The sequence below is a fragment of the Corvus moneduloides genome, chromosome 4 (assembly GCF_009650955.1).
Source record: "Corvus moneduloides isolate bCorMon1 chromosome 4, bCorMon1.pri, whole genome shotgun sequence".
Classification (NCBI taxonomy): Eukaryota; Metazoa; Chordata; class Aves; order Passeriformes; family Corvidae; genus Corvus; species Corvus moneduloides.
Genome location: NC_045479.1, coordinates 52,385,132 through 52,398,624, shown reverse-complemented (window position 1 = coordinate 52,398,624; position 13,493 = coordinate 52,385,132). Strand labels below are relative to the sequence as shown.

The 13,493-nt window shown below is 39.0% G+C and overlaps 1 protein-coding gene across 3 annotated transcripts in view; it reads left to right on the top strand.

Moving 5' to 3' along the window:
• Positions 1-13,493, top strand: part of AASS (aminoadipate-semialdehyde synthase) — a 30,527-nt gene that overhangs the window by 3,931 nt on the left and 13,103 nt on the right. For 2 of the 3 annotated variants that reach the window (XM_032106525.1, XM_032106523.1), the window contains 12 exons: positions 83-167; positions 907-974; positions 1,088-1,234; positions 2,226-2,304; positions 2,395-2,522; positions 2,691-2,839; positions 4,002-4,124; positions 4,275-4,386; positions 4,910-4,969; positions 5,063-5,130; positions 9,503-9,624; positions 11,873-12,002. In XM_032106525.1, coding sequence (XP_031962416.1) covers positions 83-167; positions 907-974; positions 1,088-1,234; positions 2,226-2,304; positions 2,395-2,522; positions 2,691-2,839; positions 4,002-4,124; positions 4,275-4,386; positions 4,910-4,969; positions 5,063-5,130; positions 9,503-9,624; positions 11,873-12,002 — 1,271 coding nt within the window. The remainder of the gene's footprint in view (positions 1-82; positions 168-906; positions 975-1,087; positions 1,235-2,225; positions 2,305-2,394; positions 2,523-2,690; positions 2,840-4,001; positions 4,125-4,274; positions 4,387-4,909; positions 4,970-5,062; positions 5,131-9,502; positions 9,625-11,872; positions 12,003-13,493) is intronic. The other variant, XM_032106526.1, reaches the window with a different exon arrangement.

The following is a 13,493-nucleotide window of genomic DNA, read 5'->3' as shown; positions in this document are numbered from 1 at the left end:
AAAAGGTAGCTCCTGGGAGAACAACGTGCCACAAACTGCATCCACTGAAAATGTTAATACTCAGTTTGCTGTGTATTTTCAGGAAATTCGACTGTTTGACTATGAAAAAATGGTTGATCATAAAGGAATGCGAGTTGTGGCCTTTGGAAAGTGGGCTGGTGTAGCAGGTATAGTGTATAAAGTAAAGGCAGGCTTCCAACAAGTGACTTCCTGTAATACTTCTGGTTGTCTGTGCTTCCTGAAAGTTGAGGCTTGCGATGTGTTTTTAACTGCATTTTTAATTATTGCTTTTAACAGCCTTTTTCCATTCCAGTTTGTGCCTCCTACTTTTATGAGATGGCATGTCAAACAGTCATGTGGATTCCTGACAAATCTAATATTTTTTGTTGTCGTCTTGAAGTCCTGTTTGTCCATTGAACTAATCTGGAGCAGACTAAAGATCAAGAGATCAACTGATTAGGCTTTTGATAACAAAAAAGGGCTGCTGTCCATCCCGAGAGCTTGAACAACATCTGTTTGTCACTGTTACGCATTAAATCTCTTTTTTGTGAGGCGTGGCTCTCATTTCTTTCTACTGAGCTTCAATGCTGTTTCTTCAGGAGACTCTTCTGTTTCCTTCTTTGGAATCTGGTGATGTGGATACACCTCATAAAAGGATATCTGAATGTTAAATACTGCTTAAATGCATAATGGGCCAAGAGCAAGTTTAAGGTCATGGACTGCTATTAAGTTTCTCCTTCTCTGGTTTTATGTAGATTTTCTTTAGAAGTAAAGTATTGATATAAAAACATGGGAAAAAATATCCGGGATGATTTGAGGCTTCAGTCTGTCTCTGCAGTTTCTAACTGTGCATATTTGTAGTTAAGACTGATGGTCCGATTTTTTTTTTTTTTTTTTTAACAACAGGAATGATCAACATTCTGCATGGGTTGGGTTTACGATTTTTAGCCCTGGGTCATCACACTCCTTTCATGGTAAGAGTATGTGTGTATGTATTTTTCTTTAGCTAAATAACCTTTTGGCATCTGCTAATTATCTGTATTTGAATATGGAAAATATCTTGATGGTTCTGTGCCTTTGATTTCAGCACATTGGGATGGCACATAACTACAGGAATAGCAGTCAGGCTGTGCAGGCAGTACGGGATGCCGGGTATGAAATTTCACTGGGACTGATGCCAAAGTCAGTGGGGCCCTTAACATTTGTGTTTACAGGCACTGGTAATGTTTCTAAGGTAAGAATTGTCTTCAAGATGAAATGTTATATTATTGTTAATAGAAATTCTTGGCATTTGATCTGTATCAGGTTAAATGGGTTGATGGTTTCATTTTGTTTGCCTGGACTTCACATTTTCCTTTGCCAGTAACTATTTTTAAGTACCATAAACTAAAATGTTTAATATGAGATCATGCCTGCCAAGGCTGACATGGTAACTTCTTATCATGAAACATGGATTAAATCTTACTGTTCCTGTCTCCTTTCCAACCTGCATGATTTCTGTCCCATTCTCTCCCCCCTCTTGACTCTGTGCTCACAAGGTATGTTGAATCATTTCATTAAAGCATGGGGGAAAGAATAATTTTTTCCAACACTTGCTGAGTTTTTATATCTGTATAGAATTGTCTTGGCTTACAAGTAGTGGACTTCAGGGCTATTTTCTGTGACACAGGGAAAAGACTTACCCCTGTTTTAGGCAACAAAGATCAGTTAACAAGGCTCCAGCTATAAAGTGAAATCATTGCCTGCATAAATATGTTCTTTCTAGCCAAAAGGATTGTGTGTCTGAAAAGCTTTTGGTTGTGATCACAGCTCATTGGGGAAGTAATCTTCTAGTTCTTGGCCTTTAGAACAGCCTGGTTGATGAGGAGTGGCTTCAGGGATCTTTCCTAAAGAGAAGCTGCTCAGAGTGGCAGCAAAACTCTCTATTGTGGCTGAGTTGAGGCCTTCCAGCTCAGCCATTAGAAATAAGAACCAGGCATTGGATTGTGGTTTAGGCATTCTGCAGTAGTGGGGAATGATGTAAATTCCTTGCACATAATGCTCAGGCAGCTTAGTTTTGGGTAAGCAGGAGTATGTGTGAAATAGTGTGTACATCTCTGAAGATGTTCTCTGGCAGGGCTGTCAGATTGTTTGTGGCATTTTTATATTTGTTTTCAAACACCAAATGAGCAGTGTTACATTCCATTTATGGTCTACTTATTCTAAATCCTACTTCATGGTTTTAGGGTGCTCAAGAAATGTTCAGTGCTCTCCCATGTGAGTTTGTGGAACCACATGAGTTAAAGGAAGTTTCCAGATCTGGAGGTATGCAGTGGCAATAGTGATTGAAAACATTGGAACCCTTTTTGTTGAAGTATAAGAGCTAATTTTTTTTTTTTTTTTTTTGAACTTCAGACCTCAGGAAAGTCTATGGAACAGTGTTAAGTCGTCACCATCATCTTGTAAGGAAACGTGATGGACTGTATGATCCAGCAGACTATGATAAAAATCCAGAAAATTACATTTCTCGCTTTCACATTGATGTGAGCATTTCTTCTGTTCTTTTATGAAAGGTTTTCCACAGAGTGTTTGTAGTCACTACACTTTTGCATATTCACTGAGAGGGCATTAACTTAAAATGCTAGACCAGGTGCTTTCAGCTTCTTAAAGTTATAGGTGAGAACATCAGGCATCTGTTACTTTCTTTGCAGGTTGCACCCTACACAACTTGTTTAATTAATGGCATATACTGGGAACAGAATACTCCTCGCTTACTGAGTCGGCAGGACACTCAGAAGCTGCTGGTGCCAGTTAAATCTGCTGCTGCGGCAACGGACGGCTGTCCTGAACTACCACACAAGTAAGATAAGACACCTCATTTCACTTGTAACAATTTTGCAGCACCATGATTAACGTGTAATGTTAGGCAGTTTCACCACAGTATCTAGTAAATGATTCTGTTTCTTTTACATTGTTCCTTCTTGCATGTTTTACAGTGCCCCGTTGATTTTGCTCTTGTTGTTTTATGCTTTGCAGTCTTGTTTTCACAGTTTGTAGTTTTTGAAAACATCTCAGTACAAATGACTGATAGGAATCAGCTGTCTTTCTGCAGAGGTAGTTCTGCCACTGATCTTCATACAGAATCCAATACAAACAAAAGTGTGATATCTGGGAATGTACCTACAGCACCAGTATTGGTAGAAGTTTCTATGCCTGAGCAGAGTTTATGGGAAACTTCTTCCTACCCTGTCATTTGGCTTGTACAAGTTCAGTAACTGTTCCTTAGCACCTCTTATTTCTGCAGCAAGTAGTGGAAATGCTTCACAACCCTAAATAGTTTTAAGGATAGAACGTGGGGTGCAAATCAAGGGTTAGTCTCCTCTCAGTGTGGGTGGGAGCCACCCTTTCTCTAATAGCCCTGTCAGAGATTTGAGGAGGACATGAAAATGTATCCTGGTGAGGAATCAGGTCTCTTCTCTGCTAGCTCTTGACACCTTTCTTTCTCTCACATGACAAATAAAGAATTGAAGAGTTAACCTTCAGTGGAGCCAGAGGTTGTGCATTAGGCTAATGAATGCTCCACCTGCGCCTGCTGTCTCTGAACTGGTAGGAGGCAGCTACTTCTTCAGGCTTCCCTTTATGATGGGGAAGTTAGTTTCATGCAGGACTGCCCAGGCACAGCTTGAGGGAATTGGTAGATGGAAAATGAACGGGAGGTGTTAGCAGCACATGGGATGGAGAAAAAAGATCATGGGTGAATGGATTCTGTCAGTCTTTCTCTCCATGAAGCTGGATGCTGTTGATATGAATGCAAACCTAGCACCAGATTTCCATTGTATTTCTGGATACCATTGTTTGTGTTTTGTTGACTTCTAAATGGGTTGAGATGAAGGAGACTACAAGTCGGATAGATCTTCTCACATTTCTTTTATTTCCTGTTCACTTTTGTCCTTTTATACCTGTGTTTCTTAGTAATTTGTATAATGCTCTGTTCCACAGTCTTTTTATTTTAATTGCTTTAGACTTCTGGCGATATGTGACATTTCGGCAGATACTGGAGGATCTATAGAATTTATGACTGAGTGTACAACAATTGACAACCCATTTTGTATGTATGATGCTGACCAGCATATTACTCATGACAGGTGGGAGAGCCCTTACTTTTTATTGTTTTCCATTGTAACTTTTAGAGTGAAACGTTATATTGAAAAAATCATGCACTTAAAACACTTCTGAAAGGTGCTACCTTTCAGGTATTAAGAAGTAGTTGAGAAAAGCTATTTTCTCTCTTTCAGTGTTGAAGGCTCAGGGATTCTGATGTGTTCCATTGACAATCTGCCAGCTCAGCTTCCTATAGAAGCAACAGAGTATTTTGGGGATATGCTTTTCCCTTATATTGAAGAGATGGTAAGGTCTTATGTATCTGACAAGAAGGTAAAAGGCTCAGAATTTGGTGTGCTTGTTTATTGCTTTTCTGGTCTCCTGTATACATTCAAAAGGAATCTGCTGTAGAACATAACTGACTTTGTACTTCAAAACAAGAAAAAACTTTTGAAGTCTTGAGGCAATCCTCTGAAAAGGCAACATGTGAATGAGACATGAGTGACCTGGATGTCTTAGAGATTTGTCAAGGACACTTTCTGTAGGCAGGAAACAGGCTCTGGCAGGTAGTTCATTGCTTCTGGACCCTGCAGTACATGTATACGTCTGATTTTCTTGGGCACTCAACAATCCCTCACAGTCAGACTCCTGTTTGAATGCCTGTATTTTCCTAAAAGTCAAGAGATGCTGGTTGCGGCCAGAAGTATTTCAAATGTACAAGTTATTGGCATTGTTGCATGCATTTAAATGTTACTTAAAATCTTAACATTTTACTTTGAAAATTATTTGGTAATAAAATGACCTGATTTGAAATAACTCGTCTCTACAGCTGTTATCAGAAGGCTCAGAACCTCTTGAAAAACAGAATTACTCAACTGTTGTTCGAGATGTAAGTTTTGCAGTTTGGCACTCTTCTTGTCTTCCCCTGCTTTGAAACATAGAGATACATAAAGCCCTCAAAATTTGTTTCATATGTTTCCAGGCTGTGATTGCATCCAATGGCGCACTGACACCTAAGTATCAATATATCCAGAAACTGAGAGAGAGCAGGTAATATAGGTTCTTAAAGTTTATTTGGTTCAGGATTTAAAAAGTCACCTTGTCTGCATTCTGTCTCCCCTTTTGCATTCATTTATTGTTGTGTCTTGCTGGAATGCATCTATATTGCACTGTGTCTAAGTGTCTTCTAGCTTGATGATCTCCTTATTTCTTTATTGCACATTGCCTAAATCATTAACATGTTAGTAACTTATATTGAAGCTGAGAAAGTGGTCATTTTTCTCTTTCTTGCATTATGAAAACTGTTTTACCAGAGGCAGAAAACAGCCACATGCTCGTATTACTCTGTTACTCCTTGCCCTTTTGAAATGGATGTAATATACAGTCATTTGAAAGGAATGGCTGAAAGCAAAGGCTCTTGAATATACCTTGAATCTAGTTACTTCTTGTATGGCTCAAGTACTGTGCTGGGTAGCACTGTTCTGTGACTGGATGTATTGGGGAGACTCTGAGACTCTCAGATTTTTGTTATATTCATGTACCTACAGCTTCAGCTACCACTTCATCCACACCCTGTCACAGCAGTTACGTGCCAGTGGTAGACTTGAGTGAATTAAGCTAACAAAAGTATAAATAACTTGGAAATCCTTTCCCTTCCCCTTGCCCCTTACTATTAACAAACATCTATAGTTTACATACGAAAAATGCTAATTTCACAATAAGTGGGTTCAGGTTCATGGTCAGTGACAGCTGCACTGTATATCATATAAAAACTTAAATTGGTCTGACCATAAGCACTGCATGGACTATGCACTAAAAACATAGTGTGTTAACTTCAGCATTTCAAACCCCTCCAATTTCCTTTGGGAACTTTGGGACTTCTGGTTATGAACTTGTGCATGATGAACTATGGGTGCATTTTCCGCACTAAGTAATGTTCTATTTGCTTCTCAGAAGCTCCAGCTCGTAGTGATTTTTGTTCTGTGCTCTTTGATAGACCCCCTCAAGAGGCCATCTCAATAACAAATTTTTTTTTTCCTCACACAGTGCGATGATCTGATTTTTTTTTTAGCTTCCTCCATAATCACTTGCATGGTCTTGTGTGAACTACCATGAGAATCTGGAGACTTCATTCCCAAGGGTGTTTTTGTGGGTAGATTTTTGATACTTCTGCAGATCTGTGTGTTGCATGTGATATTCATTTGTCCATTGGTGGTGTTCACTTAGCTGTCAGAAAAGCAGAACCTGCTATTAATACCCTCCTTTATTTTGCCACCTTCAGAGGTGATGCAAATGAAAGCAGGGTTTTACTGCTTAGGGTGTGATGGTTTAGCTCTCGTTGAGAGCCTGTAGGAGTAATGTGGCTTGTTTTCACTCTAACAAAGTACTGTGTGGTGTCCAGTTTAGTTTTGGAGGGTTCTACTTAGACTAATTGCCAATAGTCCTTCAAGTCTGTGAGTACTTCAGACATAGTTCAGCTCATACAGTCTGGCTGTTCTCTCTTGGGTGCCATTAGATTTACCAAACAAACTCATCTACATCTTTGCACCCTTACTGGTTTCTTGGCTGCTACTGCTTTCCCACCCACAGCTGCAAAGGCACATCACATTAACAATGTTATTGTTATTTGTACATAGATTAACGTAACTGAATTATTTAAACTCATTTATAGAGAATAGGCATAATCTGGAGCTGTGTAGATTCTGTTCCCATACTTGATGGGTCATTTGGCACCTCATGTTTTTGCCTGTCCTAGAGTAAACATGCTGTGTTTGATTCAAGCGTGACTTCATTCTAGACACTAGAAAAGTTTTTAATAAATACTACAAGTTGGATTGCAAAATCCAGCTTGCTTTCATATAGGAATCTTCCCTTCATCAACACTCCCTACCTCTTCTGCTCCCTAAAGCATGGAGAGGAATTCTTCTCTTCCCCTGCCCATAAAGGTACAGCTGTGGAAGGTGTTCTATTAGAATTGATAGGAGGAGGAGGAAAGTCCTTGGAGTTGCCATATGAAAGTATATGATGGGCTTAGAAGGCTTTCTGTGACTGTATTAAATAATGATTTAATTTTTTCAAAAAATCAGATCTGTAAAGTTTTTATGAAAGTAAAAATTTCCAGTAATCTATAGTAATAATTTTGATTGGAGAGTTGATACATTGATACATACAATACAGATTTAATGATCTGAAAAGAATGACTTTAAAAAAAGTCTCTGAAATAGCAGGGAAGGAGGATGGAACATCTGAAATTTTTGGGATTTAATTCAAACTTGACAGTACTGATACAGTAGGCTGGAATGTGCTTCAGACAGGTGATACAGATGTATTTGGTATTGATTTAACTCTCTTCACTCAGAGTAGTCTTTCAGTGCTATTGTTCGAGGCCTTGTGCCCCTAAATGTACTCAGATACTTCCTGCCATGCTTTAGGTTGGACAACAGCGGTCTTGTCTTGCTGTTAGGGATTGCCCTGGGAAGCTTCAACATTGTCTATCATTGTTATGGCAATTTTTGAAATGAAAAAACACAACATTGACTTTTGGATGCCATGAGAAGCCTCAAAAACATTTGAACCAAATATTATTTAGCAGACATATGGTTGGTCCTCTTCTAAGGTCAGCAGGTTTCAGCAGAGTGGACATCGTCTTATCAGCTAGAGGTCAGGATTCTTTCTGAGGCATAATCTGCAATGCTGGTATAAACTCTTAGTGGACAAAGGGGAAACGAGGATCTTGCTTATATGTTTATGAAGATTCCCATGAGACTGTATCTTTGAAAGTCCTATCTATTTATTGAAATTTATTTTCAAGGTATGGGATAAATAAAGCCAAACCTCATTCTCCATTAATTAAATTAAATGATAGGGCAGTGAACAGCTTTCTTCAAAAATAAGAAGTGCTCTAAGAATTCTTTTTATTTGCTGTCCTGGGGTGACTTTATGATGTGTATCCCATGTCGCTGCTCTATGCCCAGAAATTAACTTTGTGCCTTTCTATGCCTCTAAACTGAGCCTGAGAGGGGGAAGGAAAAACTGAGCAAAACTTTTTCAAAGCAGTTTGCAGCTTGTTCAAGGTCACACAGAGATAGCAATTTTTCCCAGCTGCAGCAGGGGAGGGAGGAAGCACCCGGCTTGCTGCTTTCCAGTCAGCTTTTGGCCAGTTGTTTCAGTTTCCTTTTCTCCGGAGAGAGACTGAGAGTTGAACTTTGCTTTTCCTTCCCTGGAATTTCGGATTTTCTCCCTTTTCTACTGGACTGCTTCAACCTCAGAGCACATCAGGAGGACTTTCCACCGGCCACAGAGGGCCTGGCCCTGGGCCAAGCCCCAGCTCCCAGGAGACCAAAGGGAGGACTCTGACACTTTTTCCCAGGTTTTTTCTCCACAGCGAGAGATTTTATTATTTAGCATTATTTTCCTTTTCCCATGTGTTTGTTAAATAAATAGTTTTTATCTCTTTCACTTTCCTTCGAGGAAAATTTATTTTTTCCCGAACCTGGTGGGGGAGGGGTGGTTGTGCCTTCTCTCAGAGGATATATTTCTAAATTTGCCCAACCGGAACATTTGCTAAATAGTTTTTATCTATGTGGTCATCATATGTTAGAGTTTCACAATTCTGACTTTACAACTTAATGCAAATTTAAGCTAAAAGGAAAAATAACTATAAACAACCAAAATGTGCATTCCTACTATAATTTATGCATTTCTGAGGGCATATTTCAACAACTGTTAAGTGCATTATTCTGGTTGGCAGAAAGAAATGCAGAATCTGATATGAATGCATTTTATATTGAAAGTCAACAGAAGATCTACTTAAATTTATTTATGAGAGTAGTAGTAGTTAGGTTGAAACACTCTGTGATGGTTTTGAAATCTGAGTCCTTGTCTGCAATGTTGATTTCTTAGTTGGGCATTAAATTTATTTGACTTTTATTGACTATCACATTCCTGTGATGGACTAGTATGAACCTAGTATAACTTACACAAAATATGCTTTCACCAGCATGATTTTGTGTACTTTAGCAGTTACCTGTGATGGAAAGGGAGCAAGGCAGAGCCTGGAATCCCTTTCTGACAGCCTGACATGACATTGGTAGTTCTCAAGTGGTCAAGTTACAGTAATTTGGCCATTGGGAAAAATACAACTGAGGAAAGCTTTGATGAACAGCTAGAAGCAATTGGAGAAGCAGTGGGAGTGTCGATGGACTTGGTTGTGTTTATGTTACAAGAAACAAGCTGGAAATTAAGCAGCAGAAGAATGGAAGCAGTGCTAGACAGTCCTGGATCACATAGCTAGGAACTTGACTCTTGGTCTGAATAGAGCTCTTGGTTTGTAGACTTACTAAAATAATACTTCTTCTGTTAACCTTGGCTGCTTACAGTTTCCTTCTGTGTCATTTTAAATTTTGCCTGTAACACCTTCTAGGGAACAGGCTCAGTCACTGAAGATGGGTGATGAGAAGAGGGTTTTGTTGCTTGGATCTGGCTATGTTTCTGGGCCTGTGCTTGAATATCTCACTAGAGATTCCAACATTGACATCACAGTTGGTATGTAAGAATTTGTTTATTGTAATTTCAATATTATGTCTGTGGCAGAACCTTTCTCATAAATATTAAATGGATGTGGTTTTGAGAACAGATAAAGAAAATCTTTGTTATTATCCACAGCAGAAAAGGATTTTGTAGCTTTGTGAGCATTTTGAATTTATATAATTGATTTGAAAAGGACATAGCCATGTTAAAAGTTAAATGTTTGCATGTGTAACCTGTAGGGAAATAAGAAGTATTTTTCCTTCTAACCTGCTTTGGGCTGGGGATTGGTTTTGTAGATAGTCAGTCACTTTCTTGGTATTTTGCTCTGTTTTCAGCCTCACACAACAAAAAGATGAAAATGTTTCTATAGACATCTGTATGAGTGAAGTAACAGCTGTTCTTATAACCAGTGTCATGGTAATAAAACTTCAGACCCTGATTCTTCCATAAGCACTAAATGCTTACTTGTTTATTCCTCTCTTTTGGTTTTATCTGTAGCATATTTCAGGTTGGGCATCTCAGTAATCCTTTTCTGTACCCTTAATGATGACTTTACCCTGATTCTGTGACTTCAGATTTAAAACTCAGGCTGTATTGCCTTATTGCCTGAAAGATACATTGCGGGAGGTGGTTTCCCTTAAAACTTACAGTTTTGTTGCTGTTGATTGTTGTTGTTATTGCTTCGATTTTTTTTTTTTTTTTTTTTTTCCTTCATGCTACTTTCATACTTGGCTGCTTTTGCTACCCTTCATGGTGATAAACATAGTATTTTTAACCCCTGGAAAAAAGATTTACTATGAAGAAGAGGGGAAATCTAGAAAAGCTGCACCCTTGTTGTGAGCACTGCCTGGAGTAGTGAAGAGAGAAGGATTACAACAGTATGCAGTGCCCATCCCCTCATTACTATAGAGGTTGCCTCCACTCCCTGCAGTGCAGTGGCAGGAAGGGAAACCAGGTGAACTGGAAGATCTGTGTTGCCAAGCACTGAGCAAACATTGCCTCTTACCTGGGTAGCTTAAAAACATGCAGTTTCTACAGCGCACACACACAAATACCACAGAAGGAAAGAGACATGAAGATATTACTTGTTTGATATTTGACAGCAGGCAAGTAGGTGCAGAAAACACAAAGTGTGTGTGAGAACACAAAACACTGTGCCATGCTTGGTTTCCTACTTTTAGGCTACATCACTTTAAATCCAAACGATGAAAATTTAAATTGGGAAACCTTAATGCAATCAACTTTTTTTAGTTTGAATTTGTAGATGATTTTGCCTAGCCCCTTTCCCTCAGTACACTTTGATTAGTAGGGTACAATCACCCTCTGGTAATGTTTATTTCCCACTGACTGTGGAAAGGGCATAAGGAAATAAGGCCCTAACTTAGAGGCACAGATGCTTTTAATTCTCCATAAGCTTGTGCCCCACCTGCTGCCTTCTTCGACCATTCCTTTTTCCTGGCTGTGTTCTCTGGTTTGTGCTGGCAGCATGGTGAGCTGGGAAAGGAAATTAGTCAGATGTAGCAAATACTGGTTGTATTACTGTGGTTCTCTTTTTCAGTTCTGCTTTCCTTATAATGGGAAGTGCAGATGGCTTTTAATTCCCCAGAAGTCTGTGCCCCACCTGCTGTCTTCTTTGGCCACTCCTTTTTTGTTCTCTGTGGCTTGTGCTGGCAGCATGGTGAGCTGGGACAGGAAACCAGTTAGAGGCGGTAAATACTGGTTGTGTTCTCATGGGTCTTTTTCAGTCCTGTTTTCTTTACAATGGTAGTGAAGTGAAGGCAGGCAGAGACTGGGTTTATCCCTTTTAGTTATAATATCATATTTGAGATTGGTAGGACTAAACCATAGGTAAATATTGAAACTAGTCTGCTTGAATCTGGACCTTTTACACTTGACCTAAGTTAAAGCTTAATGTTTCTATCATTGTCATGTTAAAAATGGTGGTTGATGTGAATTGGTTTTGCTTTAAACTATTAAGCTGTTCTTGACTGTAAATAGGAATTCTGTTAAAGTGTACTGAGTTTTGAAATATTTCTTTTTAAACCAGATTTATCTATAAATGCATAGCTGTGTGGAATGAGGGATCAAGTAAGTTTTTTTGAACATGTTGTTTACTAAATGCCTGATTTTTTCTCAACTGTTAGTGAAGGAAAACATGCGTGCAACTGTTTCTCTTTGGGAAATATAGCACAATTATACATGGGTGTGCTTTGGACTTAGCTTCATCTTTAGGTAACAGTTTATTGTTTTACTTTTAAAACAGTATCTGTCATGAAGGAGCAACTTGAACAACTGACAAAAAAGTACAGAAATATTACTCCAGTTCATATGGATGTCCTTAAGAATGAGGAAGAGCTGTCCACTTTGGTGAAGAAACAAAACCTTGTGATCAGGTCAGAATTCTGTGTAAAACATGATAGGCTTGACACTGAACCGTGCCAAAAATCAAATCCCTCCTGATGGGAGAGAATTTTCTAAAAGTCCTTGCAAGGAGTTTCAAAGATAAACCAAGACTTTTCCTGGAGTTTCAGTGTTGCTGGATAGTTGTTTATTAAGTCTTATCAGAGGAACAGAGCCACTAGCGTGACCCAGGTACAGCACAGAGCACAGAAAGCAGGACAGAAGTCTCTAATTATCAAGATTTACACAGCCTTTTAAAGTTAATTTAACCAATAGTTACTAAAAACATATATTATTTTCACTTCCCTACCAATTATACAGTAACATGGCCAGGAACTGCGGAATTCTCTATCCAGTCATTCCAAACTACTTTTACTGCAGAACATGGAGTAGTAGAAGAAGGAGAAGAAGGTTTAGAGAACAACAACAATCCTCCATTTTGATACCTTTTACTCTTATCTATTTACTACAAAGAGAAGCCCAAAATCTCTAAATTTTCACCCTGTGACAATCTTACACAGTAGTCTATCACCTAATTCACGCCACTGTATTTTCTAGTTCCTGTCTGATCGTTGGTAATTTTTTCCAAGGTTGGAGGCTAAAACAGTGTTGTTCAGGGGGGTAAGAACCCTTAAAAACAGGCAGAGAAATATTCTCGGCACTCTGGGTTCCTACAAGGCTCAACCCTAAATCATGCTGCTTCTTTCTCCTAGTTGATTACATGGTAACTTTTTTTCTAATGGCCAAGAAGTGGGGTCATATTTGTACATGTAAGTAGTTGTAACTGGCTACTGCCTTCTCATGTAGTGGGGCATCAGAACTTTAAAAGGGATTTTGATTTCTTCAGAAGTCTTTACCAGTTAAATGGACTCCCTTGTTAGTGTGAAGGGTCAGTTGCATCCACAAACATATGTGTCCTTGGGGTCAAATTTGCATGTTCACAAGAGGAGGCAAAATTCTGACATCTTGGTATTTTCTCCTGAATATCCCATTAAGAAAGAACTCATTCCAGATACTGATACAGGGAAGGAACTTCATAGTCTTTGCCATTTTGTTTCTTTTGCCACGGCTATTATGAATGTTGTTTCCATTCCAGGTAGAGCATGCTTTTCACAAAGTACTTCACCAAGATCTTTGTAATGCAAGCTTTCTCAAGGATGGTTTTGCAGTTTTGCATCTTCTAAACCTCTAGCATGCTTGTTTAGATGTCTTTGGAAAGAGGTCAGTGGTTTGTGGTTTACAGAGAAGTGTGACAAAAGATGCTGTCTCAAGAATGACTCCCCTATTGTTCAGTGCCCTTTTCTGAGTGCATACAACAATGCTGTCCCGATAGGGTAGTGTTTCACTTTCATAGGTATGAAACTGCTCAGGGCAAGGCAGGTATGACTGTGGTTTTGAGCTATTACTTGAGCTCTTTTGTAGGCATTCAACAAATGTTTGAGCATCTTCCCAGTGACAGGATAAGTAACTGGTTGTATTTTGAT